The sequence below is a fragment of the Hyaena hyaena genome, unplaced genomic scaffold (assembly GCF_003009895.1).
Source record: "Hyaena hyaena isolate Hyena2069 unplaced genomic scaffold, ASM300989v1 scaffold_548, whole genome shotgun sequence".
In the NCBI taxonomy this organism is placed as follows: domain Eukaryota; kingdom Metazoa; phylum Chordata; class Mammalia; order Carnivora; family Hyaenidae; genus Hyaena; species Hyaena hyaena.
Window position 1 is genome coordinate 1,238,377 of NW_024081181.1, and position 16,627 is coordinate 1,255,003.

General features: G+C 41.6%; 1 protein-coding gene across 2 annotated transcripts in view; it reads right to left on the reverse strand.

Moving 5' to 3' along the window:
• Positions 1 to 16,627, reverse strand: part of ESYT2 (extended synaptotagmin 2) — an 83,781-nt gene that overhangs the window by 43,129 nt on the left and 24,025 nt on the right. For both annotated transcript variants that reach the window (XM_039255858.1, XM_039255857.1), the window contains exons 2-6: positions 12,073 to 12,114; positions 11,113 to 11,247; positions 9,582 to 9,658; positions 5,586 to 5,658; positions 5,256 to 5,345 (exon numbers count right to left, since the gene is read on the reverse strand). In XM_039255858.1, the coding sequence (XP_039111789.1) occupies positions 5,256 to 5,345; positions 5,586 to 5,658; positions 9,582 to 9,658; positions 11,113 to 11,247; positions 12,073 to 12,114 (417 nt within the window). The remainder of the gene's footprint in view (positions 1 to 5,255; positions 5,346 to 5,585; positions 5,659 to 9,581; positions 9,659 to 11,112; positions 11,248 to 12,072; positions 12,115 to 16,627) is intronic.

Genomic DNA, 16,627 nt, shown 5'->3' on the forward strand with positions numbered 1-16,627 from the left:
AACGGGATCAGTAATGTGGTTACAGTTCCAGTGGCACAACACCAATCTGGTTATGTCATGAAAACCACAGACGTGCCTTTCTCCTCTCTGCTTTTCCAGAAACTCATGGTCTGATGGATGTAGTAAAATAAAATATACAGTCAATTGATTTCAGCACTTACTATATGCCAGTGTTCTAGGTGCACAAAGTTGTTCAGCACAGACCACGAGTCACCTGGGAAGTCTGATAAAACAGACTGGTGCCACCCACCCTTCTCAGAGTTTTTCAACTAGTCAGTTTTCACTGATGGTAAAAAGTCAAGAATGTTTTTCTTTATTTTGAAACTTATGGGACTTCCAGCTTCCCCCTAGGATGTAGAAACCTGGGAAGAGCATCACTGTTGAATCCATAAGACAGCTGAGGAGACAGGTCCACGAACCCTTCCTTCTGGGAAGCTCTGAGAGTGGCTGAGGTACCAGAGGGCAACTGGGAGGTTCCAGCTAGATCCTGACTGTTAGAGGCCAAGTGCAGGTGAGCCAGAGTAAGCCCTTTGAAATCCACAGATACAGGGCATCTGCAACTCACTTGGTGGGCAGAGCAGTGCATGTGTGCAACAGAGGCTGGGGAGAGCGTTTCTTGCAGGGGTGAGACCAGGGAGGGAGCAGCGCTTTGGGAGACATAAATACCACCTTCTACTGTAAAGAAGAGAAGCCACGGGGAGAAGGGACACATAGGTAAAGGCTCACTGGAACTGGGGGAGATGAGAAGAAAACACACCCTAGATCTTGAGGAGCATAGGACACCATCCCAGGATCTGGCCATTAGACCCTGCACTGCTGGAGGTAGGTGTGCAGACTCACTCCTGCATAAGATCCACCAAAGGCAAAAGCATGAGAAGAAAGCAAGGTCACTTGAAAGAGGGCCAGCCTCAAGACTCAGGGCAGATGAGGGCAGTGGGGAGCTCCCTTCTCTCTCCTACTGGGGGTAGGGCAAGACTATCCAAAATAATGAAAGGTATCAAAGCAGAGATCCAAGACGCTCGGAGGACACCTGGCAGGTAAATAGCCCTAAAGCTCCCAGGTGACCTGATGAGTGCTCTAAGTCTGGGACCCTCTCCCGTCCAGTGGACTCTGGGGCATGTCTGCCCAGCCCTTCCTTTCCACACAGGGTTGCAGGGATTGGCTTCCAGGAGCCTGATTCACACACTGCAACCTTCCTCCTCCCAGCTGGTCTAGAGGTCTGTATCTGACCCAGATGGAACAGGGAAAGGGAGCCAGGAAGATTCACTGCCTCTTGAGTGCACTGGCAGCCTTGTTTCTGGCCTGTGGACTGGACGACCAGAGGAAGGTGGTCTCAGAGGGAAGAGAGAATGGAGCAAAGGCCTAACAGGCATGGGTGAGAGTTGCAAAGGCTTTCAAATTCTGCATTCCAGTAGGTTTTGAGACACAGCAATACATACTAATTTCATTTAAATAAAGGCTTTCCTTTTTCTCCCATCCTTTGATTAAGGGATCTCGGTTGCTGGAGTTGTAGCTAACAGGACTCAAGTTCTACTCACAATCACTGTAAAAGGAAGATGTTATTTCCATTTTTACAGATGGAGAAATACAATCTGTGGTTCAAAGACTCAGGAAGTATGCCCTCTGGTAGGTGGGAGGACCCTCTTAGGATAAACACGTTCGTAGCACACCTCAGATCATCTCCTGGATTTACTCTAGGCTAATTTGTACCCCAGGGAAAGACAGAACCAAGGATACCAAAATCCCCTATGTCTGTGTGCGAGGGAATTCCAACAACACTCATGTTAGCATCAGTGAGTAGCCAGTTCCCAGGACATATGTAAGGGGGAGACACTGGCTTACTCCAGCTCTTAACCAGAACCTTCACTTAAGTCACTGTATTTACCAAAACTTGACTTCTGGTGTTAAGATCCACCAAAATGCTATACCTATGTGTAGGAAAATATTTAATTTCTTAAAAATCTGAGGACTTACTATGCACCAGGCTAATGCACCTACTGTTTTACTCCTACTGGCATTTAATCTTGTGAGGTAGTCCCCCTGTGACAAATGGGGAAACACCCACTGACATTTCATCTCCACATTACAGATGGGGAAACCTGGGCTTACAGAGATTAAACAAACCACGCAATGCACACGGTCAGAAAAGAAAGACCAGGGGTGGAAGACCAGGCTGGAGGGTGCCCAAATCTGCCACTTTAACCACACCGCCTTCACTGTGCTCCAAAAAAGTTGGGTCACTTCAGAAATTTTTAGTTGTTTTTTTTTTTCTTTAAACACGTAGCACATTATCAAAACTAAACAAATCAACAAGAACAAAAATGTACAAAGGCTTCATAAGAGTCTCTGGCACTGTACTTTTATATCATCTGGTTACTTACCCCCCCCCCCAAATCTTTCTAGCTCCATTTCTCCTTGGGGTGACAAAGAATTACTTGGCAGCCAGTAGTGAGTTCTGTACTCATATTTTCCAGTTGAAAATAACTGGAAAAAAAAATTCCCTTCTCTCCATATGTTTGGAGACTTTACTCACCATATAAGGAAATGAACGATTCTGAACTTTTCACAGCCTCCTCCATTTCTGACACTAAGATTTTGTTTGGAAGTTATATTACAATGTTATTTTTAAAGTTAATAAACCGATGGCAGATCCAACCTAAGAAGAGTATTAGTAAGTTTTGAGGGAGATTTAAAGATTTGCGTTTTGATGCTCAACGTCCCTCAACATCAGGAAAATACAAATCAAAAGCACACTGAGATACCACCTCACGCCAGTCAGAGTGGCAAAAATGAGCAAATCGGAGGACTCTAGATGCTGGCGAGGATGTGGAGAAACGGGCACCCTCCTACACTGTTGGTGGGAATGTAAACTGGTGCAGCCTCTCTGGAAAACAGTGTGGAGGTTCCTCAAAAAATGAACAACAGAACTCTCCTATGGCCCAGCAATAGCACTGCTAGGAATTTACCCAAAGGATACAGGAGTGCTGATGCATTGGGGCACATGTACCCCAATGTTCACAGCAGCACTCTCAACAATAGCCAAAACATGAAAAGAGTCTAAGTGTCCATCAACGGACGAATGCATCAAGAAGATGTAGTTTATCTATACGATGGAATACTCCATGGCAATGAGGAAGAATGAAATCTGGCCACGTGTAGCAACGTGGATGGACCTTGACGGTGTTATGCTGAGCGAAATAAGTCAGGCAGAGAAGGGCATATACCATATGTTTGCACGTATAGGAGGATTAGGAGGAACTTAACTGAGGACCATGGGGGAGAAGAAGGGGAAAAATAGTTGGAGAGAGGGAGGGAGGCAAACCATGAGAGACTCTTGAATGCTGAGAACAAACTGAGGGCTGATGGGGGTGAGGGAAAGGGGAAGGGGGGTGACGGGCACGGAGAAGGGCACTTGTAGGGATGAGCACTGGGTGTTATGGAAACCAACTTGACAATAAACTAAGAAAAAAAAAAAAGAATTTTCAAACAAACAAAAAAAAGATTTGGGTTTCACTGTTTTCTGAACTGAAAAAAGGTTTTTCTTTTAATTGTTCAAAATTTCCTATAAATTAAAAATACTTTGCCATCTGCTAAAGATTAGTTTTTTATATTCATTAAAGAATAAAGTTTGTTAAACATGAAGGCTTTTAAGGAACCAACATGTGGAAAAAGTCCCATGAATTCTAATTCTTTTTTTTTTTTTAAATGTTTTATTTATTTCTAGGAGAGAGAGAGAGACAGCGTGAGCAGGGGAGGGTCAGAGAGAGAGGGAGTCAGAGACTGAAACAGGCTCCAGGCTCTGAGCTGGCAGTCAGCACAGAGCCCGACGCGGGGCTCGAACCCATGAACCGCGAGATCATGACCCAAGCGAAAGTCGGACGCTTAACCGACTAAGCCACCCAGGCGCCCCTTCTAATTCTTTTATAGAGCTCTTCATTTCTTAAAATTTTAATAAATTTTAACAGAGATTCCTTAATTCCTTTTTAATTTTACTATGTTTTGTGTAGTTACAATACATTAAAAATAACCTCATTAATTAAGCAATAAAAATCAAATCAGAATTTTAGTGGTAACATAAGGTAAAGACACATAATTCTTGTGTTTTTACATAGAGAAAAAATACCACTTGTAGTCTGGTCTAAATACACCCATATTTAAAAAACCCAACAATAATAATTTGTATTAAGTTATTTAAATCAAATTATAAAAATTAATGATCCCAATTTAAACTATACATGATGTTATTGGTACCTCCAGAAAAGACTCACAAAGGTCACAAAAGCAGTATATCATGAAAAGATACTTAAGAAACAGACCAATTCATTCATCAGATATTAACTGAACTGTATGGAGACAGCTATGGCTGTGGCTTTCAAAGAGTTACACAGGACAGTACAGCATCAAGGGAAAACAGTTTTGGAAAGGTGACCACCTGTGTCTCTGGAAAGGATGAAACAAAGGATGAAGACAGAGTTCTGGGAAAAGGAAAAGACAAGGGGAGGGAGGGACAGACAATGGGGGTTGATACTATCCTTGGATTATGATTCTTCCCTGTGGCTGGAAATCAGGATGCCCATCGGGGCAGTGCCAGGAAACGAGGCTGAAGAGGACCCCATCTAGACCATGATGACTGACTGTAAGGAAGAGATGCTCCCTAGTGGGTCAGCATGCACCTTGGGAAGACACCCCAGGGGTGCAGTCTACGGAAGACAGGGCCAAGACAGGAAGCCAGTCAGAGGCTGCAAGAACCCAGGTAAGGAGGAGCCTTATAGGTAAGGACCACCCAGGTGAGGGGGAGGAGATTTAGGAGTCAAAGGGAAGGGGAGGGGCTAAGGTGAGGAGTCTCCTAGGTAGGAATGACTTTTTTTTTAGTTTCTTTATTTATTTTGAGAGAGAAAGCACGAGCAGGGAGGGGCGGAGAGGGAGAGAGAGAAAATCCCAATCAGGCTTTAGGCTCAGCACAGAGCCTGCTTTGATTCTTCTGCCCCCACTCTCTGCTCCTCCCAATCTCTCAAAAATAAACATTTAAAAATAAAAAGTCTATATTTTCAAATTTTCTATAACAAACATTATTTTCATAATCAGGAAAAAAGCTGTCTATTAAGAGATTAAGGCCTCCATTAAGAGCATTTTAAAGAAGTATGAAAATAGAATTCAGGTGTCAGAAAAGGGAAAAGTGAGGGAAGGACAGACTATTTCTCTGCTTTACTTGGTCTCGCCAATGAATAGGAAAAATGAAATCAGCATCGACTTACTGGTTTCCTAAGGAAGAAGACAGACAAGGCTCCCACTAAGGGCATGTCTCCAATCAACGGCTCCAGGATCACCCGCATTGTACCATGAATCTAAATTCAAATGGGAAACCAAAACATGTCATAGAAGGCAACTCCATAGGCCATTTACTGACTCAAGTAGGAGGACTCATGACCCTCTTAGTGACTTCTGACTTCAGGTGTCTCTCAAGTATAACCTACAAATAGAAAACTTAACTTCAAAGAAATTCTGAGTTAATAAAAACTTCACAATTTTCTTTTTGAATACAGCATAGGGAATTTTAGAAGACTATGAAGCTTTAAAGACCTTACCTGTATACTTTGCACACCAGCTCTACAAAAATATCGTTTGATCTCCAAGTCAATCTCACAGTTCCCTACAAAACTAGTAAAGAAAAAATTCTGTATTACTGTCACTTAATCACCACAGATCTGCAAGGTACATAATCTGACTAAAAAGACAGCAAAGCAACCAAAATCAGCCTGTAGGCAAACCTGAGGCCCAGATTTGAGTCTTTAATGCCCAGAACTGCAGATGTCCCCTGCTAGCAGATTTGATACCTGCCACACTGATTACACGTGTCACTTCTCAAAATGCAATTTCTGGATCAATTGCTTGATGTAATGTAGTTTTCATTTGTTTTATAAACAACAGCTTTTGTTTAAAACATCGAAAAAGTTTATATTTCACCAGAAGTAAATTTTGCACCCATGCTCCCCAGTTCTGAGAAAACTAACTCGAGGGCTCTGGGCATCAAAGGTTAGAAATGATGCATCTATTTGGGAGGCACCAATTTTACTCAAAGATCAAGTCATTTCAATCATTAATACAAAGCCAGCAAAACAGCATGGACAGAGCACTATGCTGAATGGCAGGCTTGCATCTATTTCTGATAGGAGCATGAGACATCGCCTGTGTTCTGTGTGGGGCCTCTACAATCTGACTACCATCCTCAATTCCTGAAGCAGCACATCATGTTCCTGCTCCTGCCTGAGAATGTCTGGGTAAGTTTGATAAATGCAGGAAAGACAGTGTCTAAGAACACAAGTAAAATAGTAATGAAAAACATCTGGGATGAATTCTTCCAACATGTATGCCCTGACGTTAAAGCCAGCACCAATAGATTCTTCTCCCTGAGCATGACTCTGGATCTATCTAGTAAAATCACCTGTTATAAAACTGCCTTGAGGGGCGCCTGAGTGGCTCAATCGGTGAAGTGACCGACTTTGGCTCAGGACATGATCTCATGGTCCGTGAGTTTGAGCCTTGTGTCAGGCTCTGTGCTGCTAGCTCAGATCCTAGAACTATTCAGATTCTCTGTGTCTCCCTTTTTCTCTGCCCCTCCCATGCTCTAGCGCTCGCTCTCTCTCAAAAATAAACATTAAAAAAAATTTTTTTTAAACCATCTTGAAACTTGCCTATTCTTCACTGTAAGCTGCGATCACTTTATTTTCTCAATCTGTCAATTACTCCTTCCCCATCTTTACTGCTAATAATCTAATTAAGGTCACTGTCTGGAACACACAAAATAATGGAATGCAGTTTTTTTTTTGTTTTTTTTTTGAGACATAAACATCTGAGCAGCATACTCTGCATGTGTTGTTACGGCTGCTAAAACCATGAAAACCAGACATCTTCACAACTGTATCCATTAACCAATTCCTTCAAATGTGTATGAAACCCTCCTTGGTGCTGGAACAAGAGAACTTGAAAGTTTCCATCCTCATGAAGCTCATCAGCCTAGTGGACAGTCTCGGGGTCCACCTAAGCTGAAGACCCAGGGGGGCTTCCTCATTTTATTCTACAGTGACAACAGTGCTCACAGTATTGTCTGGGATTTTAAAGATGTAGACTTTCCATCAGATCTTTAAAGGTAGTCCATGTTCCTTTCTAAAGTAAAGGTAACTGGTACCAACAGTCATTTACTATATTTATACACTTTAAAAACTCAAAGATGACATTATAAAAATGATCCTTAGTCAAAGATCAAAAAAACAAAACTGTGAACCGTGTCTGTCAGTCCACACACTTCAGCAGCTGCCCCTTGCACAGTGTGTAACCAGGCCTCACAGGGATGCGGGAAGCCAGGAGCATGTTCACAAAGCATGAGGTCAAGAACTAAAGAAAAACCACCTTTATCTGCCAGGTGTGGTGCCTGTCCTCAATTAACATTTTTCCCAATTATTTTTTATTGTAATAAAATACACAGAACTTAAAATATCCCATCTTAACCATTTCAAAGTGTACAGTTCAGAGGCGTTAAGCACATTCATCTTGTGCAACCATCACCACCACCATCTCCAGGACTCTCTTCATCTTGACAAAGCCAAACTCTGCCACCTTAAACAACCTACCACGTCCCCTCCCCCAAACCGTAGTACCTGCCCTTCTACTTTCTGTCTCTATGAATGTGATCACACTAGGTACTTGATGTATGTGGAATCATACAGTACTTGTCTTCTTGTGACAGGTTTATTTCACACAGCATGATGTCCTTACGGTTCATCCATGTTGTAGCATGTGTCAGAATTTCCTTTTTTTTGGGGGGGGGGGGCTTTAGATGGTATTAATTAGCTGTATACTAAAATCACTTGTTCATCTTTTTTTTTTTTTAAGTTTTTAATCACCTGGTGCTCAGCATGAAGGATTTTTTTAAAAAGCTGAATAGGGGCGCCTGGGTGGCTTAGTCGGTTAAGTGTCCGACTTTTGCTTGGGTCATGATCTCGTGTTCGTGGGTTCGAGCCCCGCATCGGGCTCTGTGCTGACTGCTAGCTCAGAGCCTGGAGCCTGTTTCAGAGTCTGTGATTCCCTCTCTCTCTGACCCTCCCCTGCTCACGCTTTCTCTCTCTCCTAGAAATAAATAAAAACATTAAAAAATTTTTAAAAAAATAAAATAAAAAGCTGAATAATACTCCATTGCATGTACAGACCACATTTTCCTTATCCATTCACCCATCAATGAACATCCAGATTGTTTCCACATTTTAGCTACTCTCAATAATGTGGCTGTGAATGTGGGTGTATAAGTATCTCTTTGAAACCTTGTTTTCAATTCTTTTGGGTATAGGCCCAGAAGTGGAATTGCTGGGTCTTATGGTAATTCTATGTTTAATTTTTTTGAGCGAAAACTATGGTTTCAACAGCAACTGCACCATTTTACATTCCCACCAACAGTGCACAAGGGGTCCAATTTCTCTACATCCTCACCAACACTTGCTGTCTTCTACTGACAGTAGCCATCCTAATGGGTGTGAGATGGTATCTCATTGTTTTGATTTGCATTTCCTGATCATCAATGAGGGGAGCATCTTTTCATGTGTTTATTGTCCATCTGTACACCTTGTTTGGAGAAATGTCTATTCAAGATCTTTGTCCACTTCTGAACTGGTTTTTTGTTGTTGTTGTTGAATTTTAGAAGTTCTTTATATAGTCTAGATAGTAATCCCTTATTAGATATGTGATTAAATGGACTGCACGAATTCTACACATTGCCTTTAGTGTTGATATTTAATAATATTAAGTTTCCTCAACAAAGAACATGGGTTGCCTTTCCATTTACTTATGTCTTCTGTAATTTCTCACGGCAATGTTTTGTCGTTTTCTTTATACAAGTCTTTTACATTCTCAGGTTCTTTTTGATTCTACTATAAATGAAATTTTTTCTTGATTTCTTTTTTGGATTGTGCATGGTTAGTGTATAGAATGTAACTGATTTTTGAGTGTGTGCACACTTTATATTCTGCTACTTTGTTGAATTCATTTGTTAATTCTAATGAGGTTTTTTTGTGAATCCTTAGGGTTTTCTACATCAAAGATCGTATCACCTGTGAACAGAGACAATTTTACTTCTTCCATTCCAACCTGGATGCCTTTTCTTTTTCTTCCTGCCTAGTGGCTCTGGATAGGACTTCCAGTGCCATGAAGTGGTGAATGTGGATGCTCCTGGTCTTGGAAGCAAAGCCTGGTCTTATACCACTGAGGAGGATATTTGCTGTGGATTCTCGCATATGCCTTTTATTACACTGAAGTGGTTGTCTTCTGTTCCCATTTTGTTGAGTGTTTTTATTATGAAAGAATATGGAATTTTGTCAAATGCCTCTTCTACATCAACAGAGATGATCATGTTTCCCTCCTTCCTTCATTCTGTTAATGTGGTGTTTGGTTCATTTTCATATGTTGAACTATCCTTGCACCCTGGGAATAAATCCCACTTGGTCATGGTGTATAATTCTTTTAATATATTGGTGAATCCACTTTGCTAGTATTTTGTTGAATCATCATCAACTATGACACAAATAAAAACTTACCTAATCTGAAGGTCCAAAATAATTTGCCTTTTGTCCACATTTTCAGTGTACACCTTAACACCATTGATCCTGAGTGGCTGAAACAAGAAGCAGCTTATTTTAAAATGCAGGAAGGGTAAAAAATAAACTCAAATGGCATAGAGATGAGGATAAGCTTAGCACCATGCTACAGGAATTAAAGTTCTGCTTTCATAGTGTACTCGTTGTTTCACTTTGGGCAACTTATTTAGCCTCCATTTGTCAGTGTCCTCATTTGTGAAGTATGGATAACAGTGGCATCTATGTAACAAGGTTACTATGAAATCAAAGGACATCAGGAAATGTGTCTGGCATGTAGTGAGTGCTTAGTCAAGCTACATGGCTCTGTTTCTCCCAGTTTACTTTAATCCTTTTCCTCTATTCCTGCTTTGGATTCTGGGTTTCCCTTTCTCTGTCTCTCCCCCACTCATGCTCTGTGTCTCTCTCAAAAATAAATAAACATTAAAATTTTTTTAAAATATTAATGAATTCTGAATTTTCATTAGGATAAAAACCATGTTACCTTGGAAAGTACAACAGGAATGTTATTCATCAATTATATTTCAATTAAAAAAAGTTACCTTGAACTGTTACTAATTGTTGTAAACACTGACTTGCCAAAATAAAAAAGGAAGTTTGTCATAATAATCTAATTTAGATGTTGTCTTGAGATTTTCACCAAAAGCTGTATTAGGAATTAGGAGTTTTTCTTTGCATGTGGTTCCAGTAACAAAATCTTTCTTCCTTGCATCTATATAATTAATGTGATTCTACCAGCCTGGTGCTGGGAGTCCTTAACTGTTGTTTTTAAACATCTTGAGGGCATAAATACCTTAAGCTTGTTGTCGATTATTAAACTTCTAGTATTAATTCACATATCAGACTCCCTTTCCAACTAGACAGATTGTGAAAACTGCACAAAGGTGATTCTGACAGAAGGATGTGGTTACGACACTCTGGAACTGAGAGAAACCAACCAAGGAAACTGAACTGGCCAAAGACCACAGGGAAGAGTGAGGGCAAGTAGGGACCTCACAGAAGACAAGGGGAGGGCACCCCTGGGAGGCAGACCTGGGAGGCGCTGCGGAGATACCCTTCCAGGCCTTCCCCAGGAGGAATTTTCTCTAGAAAGTAATGTGAAGCTGCTTAATATATTTTTAAAAGTTTTCACAGCAATCTAGGGGCACCTGGGTGGTACAGTCGGTTAAGTGTCAGACTCCTGATCTCGGCTCAGGTCATGATCTCACGGTTCGTGGGTTCGAGCCTTGCGCTGGGCTCTGCACTGATGTTGCAGAGCCTGCTTGGGATTCTGTCTCTCCTTCTATGACCCTCCCCCGCTTGTGATCTCTCTCTCAAAATAAATAAATAAACTTAAAAAAAAAATTTAAAGTTTTTATAGCAATACTACCATGTGTACAAGAATACTTAGGAAGAAAAACTGACCCACTGTCTCACTCAAATAAACATTAAAAAATTAAAAAAAAAAAAAAAAGAAGAAGAAGAAGAAACTGACCTGCTGACCCACATCAACTTTTGTGAAACTAAAGGTGCTGAGGTGGGTGTTCGCTCCTCGCACAGCTGGCTCTATGGTTTCTCGAAACAACTTCTCTATAAACTGGCAAATAAATGGCCACATATGTTTTACAGTCTGTAAAGAAGAAAGAACTCCTATCAAACAAGATACTATAACACATTATAATGTACTTAAGTCATCATGAAAAATTATATCCCTACAGTTTACCAGAATTTTTGAAAATTAAAAGGGGGTTTCTCCTTTTTGGTATGCAAAATCAACATGATCTGAATTTCAAAAATGTACAATAAACTACTGATCAACTAGTATGTTTCAGGAATTAGTTATTCTGGAAAGCATTCCATTTAAGCATATTAGCACATTTAAAGTTGCTAAAAAAAAAAATCAGAAACCCTGTGGTTTCAACTTATTGCTAAAAACCTAAAACTGTATAGCACTTTATAAACATTAATGAGTTTTCTTTAATGATGACTAACTTCTGGTGCTATAAAGCAATCGTTAATCTACATTAGTTTTTACTCTATAGTTCTAAGGATATATAACAGGGATAAAAGAGATCTACTTCAAATTATGTGATCTTTAAAAATAACCTTTAAAATGATTATTATTAGGTTTCTTGAGAATTATTTCCTTTTTTTTAATATTTTCAAAAATTTTGCCTATAATTATTATGAAATAGACTCAAATACTAGCCAGTCAGGAAAGCAGACACAGGCCAAATACACAACTATGAATATATCATTAATTTTTTCACGTTAAAGACACAGTTCTCACTATTTAGGAATGTATCAGTTATGACTCAATTTTTTTGGAAGCAGAAGCCAACCAAGTCCAAATGAGCTCACACACTGTCAAAATCCAAATTCCCAAAAATGGAAAGATGGCACTTCACCCTGTAACCCCACAGATAATCTGGTATTTGGTATATTCTACTCTTACCTTATTTAGCCATTCTGCTCTCTCAGTGTCTGGAAAATGAACCTAAGAGAAAAATACACATACATGACTTATTGACTCCCAACAACTACATAAAACATCACACTGAATTTCTTACTGTTTGCCTATTGTTTACATGATGTATCATTACAATGCCCTGCTCTGACAATGGCTTCTGAGGAGAAACTGAAATGTGTGGCACTCAGGTCCTTGCATCCCAACAACATTGAGGCAGAAAATTCTAATGCCGGCCAACGCTACAGACCCTTCTTTGTATCTGCAAGGCCCCAAGGAGAGTCACTGGAGTCAGGGAGAGTGTTCCATGTGCTTCTCCCTGCCATTGCTGGCACTGCCATCAGTCCTCCAGACATCCAGCTTCCGAGAACCCACCTTTCCCTCTTGCCTTCCTCTTTTGGCCCAAACCAGCCGGCAGATGCTTTTCCTCATTTGGCTCCACTCCCACTATCTCCCAAATGAATACTGATTATAGTCCTCCATGAGCAGGGCCTGTATACTGGACAAAATGAGTGTTTGCAGAGACAGAAATAAATCTGTTTAGAAAAAAGGTGGAGAAGTATTTTCTTTGCCATTAAAATAAAACCCCCTTGCAGAGGAAGGCTAAAGCTGTTTTGGTAGGTAGCTGTCCTCTGAGAAACGCTATGTACTCCCTCAAAGAAAGAATAGCATATTGACCGTACTAACGTTCTGAAAATGGTATTTTTGGCTTAGATGTACAATGGATCACAGGCAGTTTTGTAAGGGTGACTGGGATGTGGTCAGAGAAATATTCTGATTTCTGGAACTGCCATGCTCACTTTCCTAAATAACACCGGCGCAGCAGTCAGTGAAAGACAAACCCCGTACCCCATACTCCGGCTGAGACGAGCTGGTCAGGGGACGTTATGGTGGCAGGTGACAGGGGGGTTCCCAGGCCCATGGCTCTCGGAGAACCAACCCCACCTCTCATGCTTGGCCCTGAGGAGTAGATCACTGACGTGCCCAGCAGCAACCAGTGGAGGCCATAGTGGTCCACAGGAGAGGCCATGGCGGGGTCCACGGGCTGGAGCTGCCCAGTCCTCACCACAGATTCAATGTGCCTGCCCCATACGGGTGGGCTACAGGGAACTGAAACATATTCTCAGTCAGTCAGCTTGAGTCCATTCTAGGACAAGACCAAAGGGATGGCAACTTTCCAGAATTAAGAAAAAGCCTTAAGAAGGATGATGTCAAGAAGAGGGACTTGGCAAAGAGAAATGTGGGCAAAGGCTGCTTAAATCCAGAGGACATGTCACCTGGAGAGGCCTATCAGACCCGAGTGGAACTGCAGTACCAAAGGGACTTTCTTTCCGGCAAGAACTAAGACACTGGGGCTGGCTGGGGAGGTTGCAGGGCTTGCTAGGGAACACGTGCAACTCCTCCGCAGGCTGTGTTCTGCCGTTTCTTCACTTCACAGCCAAGTAGCCAGGGCTCTAGGTGAGCCCAGGAATGCCAACAGGGGGTCGCCACTCCAGAGTACTAGGCCATGAAGCAGGGCTTCAGCTGTGGTCTGAGGCGGCAATTTACTGTGAGGCTGTCTTCCCTTCTGCTCCCGCCCCCTGAGGCCAACCAGCCACACTGGTGACAGAAAGGACCAAAAAGCACGTGCTGAGCACCTATTTGGGGACAGCCAGAGTTCCCACATTGTGTTCTTCCTTCTATAATTTCCGAGTAAACGACACAGTCAACAAAACTCTGCAGGCCTGCCTTTTCTGGAGACGCTGGGACTGCCTCGGCCCGCTTCCCTGGGAGGCCAGGCCCAGCTTCCCAGCTACACTAACTGGGGCTACGAGCTCGAGAACTCAAACACAGGAGCCACGTTTCAATCACTTCACTCAACACCATAAACTCCTACATGTTTATCAAACAGGAGATCAAAGACTTGCCTCAAATCATATTTTGCTTTTCAGAGACATCTCTATTTCTACTTAGAACACTACTGAAATTACTGTAAATTCTTTGGGCTCTACTTTCATGTAAAATGTTATGTGAAGTGTAAAGCCTCAATATGGTGTTGGAATTAGTTTAAAATTCTGTATCATTCCACACTGAATAGAATAACAACCATCCACGACAAGACAACCCTGAGGACCCCGCGGGCTTACAGGTGACAGCGAGACTGCGATGCCTGGAGGTCAACAAGAGGGGCGTGCACGGGGGGCCCACGCCATCAGGTCTCTAAAACTTGAGCTGCTGCTCTGTTTCATAAAGAAATATCCCCAATGTCGAGTGTCCTTTGAAAACATTACAGCAAGATGAGTTTAATCTGCCATGTATGCATTCCTTTTACCTGTTTTCAGATCTTTTCTTTGTTCCCGAATGTTACAAAGTGACAACATAAACTGTTTGCTTATACCTTATCCCCATAAACAACTGAAGCCCATCTGTGAAAACAGTGACTTTATCTGTTGTGATCTTAGACTATGATGCCGCAAATCAGCACTCAAATCACACGTCGGAGCGCCCACCCTACCGAGAACAGGGCAGGCTGGTGACTGGCCGGCACCAGCGCCCCTCCGCAGGCAGGCAGCCGTGTTCCTCAGTAACAGAGACAGAAGTCAGTCCCACCAGACACACCTGGGCCAAGAGGGGCTGCTGCGTCCTCTTCCCTGAGCAGGGGGTAAGCAGCCGGTTCCTTTTTGCTAAATGGTGGAGAGTGCTCTTATAAACTTAAAAACCTCAGAGAAATTGTTTCTCTGCATTTTAGTGCAGAAGGTTTTCCTACTACTACTCAGGGGTAAAATGTGTTTTTTTTTTTAAGATTCCTTAGTTTCTTTGAAGAACTGGATTCTTGCTAAGTTCGGAAACCCCATAACCAGGTATCCTAAGTATAATGCCTCACACAGAGAAAGCTTTGACTAATCTAGATTTTCTATCCACTTCAAAGATTAGGGTATTGTCTGGAAGTCCACAAGCACAAACATGAGTGTATGCAAATCTGTGAGACAAATTACCAGATTTTTACAGAGTCCACAAAACCAAGAAGGCTAAGATTATAGAATGAGGGGCACCTGGGTGGCTCAGTTGGTTAGGCATCCGACTTCGGCTCAGATCATGATCTCACGGTTTGTGGGTTCGAGCCCCACGTTGGGCTCTGTGCTGACAGCCAGCTCAGAGCCTGAAGCCTGTTTCGGATTCTGTGTCTCCCTCTCTTTCTGACCCTCCCCTGCTCACGCTGTCTCTCTCTCTCAGAAATAAGTAAAACATTTAAAAATTTTTAAAAAATCATAGAATGAGGTGCTTGATAAGACTGAGCTCCCTTCAAAGATTTTTGTATAAAAGGTTCAGAGGAGCAGGTGTGGGAAGGCAGATGCTGAAGACCTAGTCCTTGGATGGCTGAGAAATAGGTAATAAATCTCCTTCCAACTGGGTTTCTGGAAGATTAGTGAGGGCATTATCAATCTTCAAACCCAAGTGTACTTGTTTGAAATGATCAAAGTAACAGCCATGGCACTATTCTGTGCTGCTCTGTGTGCTCTGTGCCAGTTCCATGCTAAGCTATCAACATACTTATCTGAGGTAATTCTTACAACAAATCTACAAATAGGAACCATTAATTTCCTCAATTGACAGGTTAGGTACTAAGAGACAAAATGGAGATGAAAAGCCAGATTTGTGTGCCCCTGCTCTTGACCACTTTATTACTAAGGGATGTTGAAAGTGCTTGGAGATAGTTAATCCACAGAGCCCATCAAGTTCTTAATAGAACGTACTCTAATCAAAGAGTAAAGCTTAAAACTCAGATTATATGCCTTAAATTGTATGAAGTACTGGGGCACCTGGGTGGCTCAATCGGTTGAGCATCGGACTCTTGATTTCAACTCAGGTCATATTCTTGCAGTTTGTGGATCAAGCCTAGCATCTGGGATCGCTTGGGATTCTCTTTCTCCCTCCCTCTCTCTTTCTCTCTCTCTGCCGCTCCCCAACTCGTGTGTACACCTGTATGCATCCTCTCTCAAAATAAACTTTAAAAAATTGTATGAAGTATTAAGTCAAAAGTAATAATTTTGTGTTTAATAGTGATCTACTTACCTAGACTCTAGAGGTCAAATACAGTACAAGTCCTGAAACAGCTGATAACAAAGTTCAGCAAGCATGACAGCAATTCACAATAAAACACGGTTACCAGACCCACTATTTCTAAGACTAACAAGACGGCAATTTAAGGACTGATTTTATATAATATTTGCATGAAAGGGCCATGATACTTAAGTACTAATGATAAAATATCACATACGTACGTATCACCCTTGTGACCCAGCAATTCCATTCCTAAGCAGTGATTAACTATCTTTTGCAAAAAAAAAAAGTCCCAAAATGAAAAACAAGTGCCTTCTCTAACATTATTTGATTTCTCTAAGTTCATTGGTATTTCTCAAATTAAGTCTGCCAATGTGCTAGTAAATTCTTATTCATTCTATTATACAAAGCCAGAGTGATGCTATAAAGTTATTGTTTCTTTCTTGCAAACACACACCAATGCCACAAATTGCTTACATAATTTAAATTTATGTAGTAATAA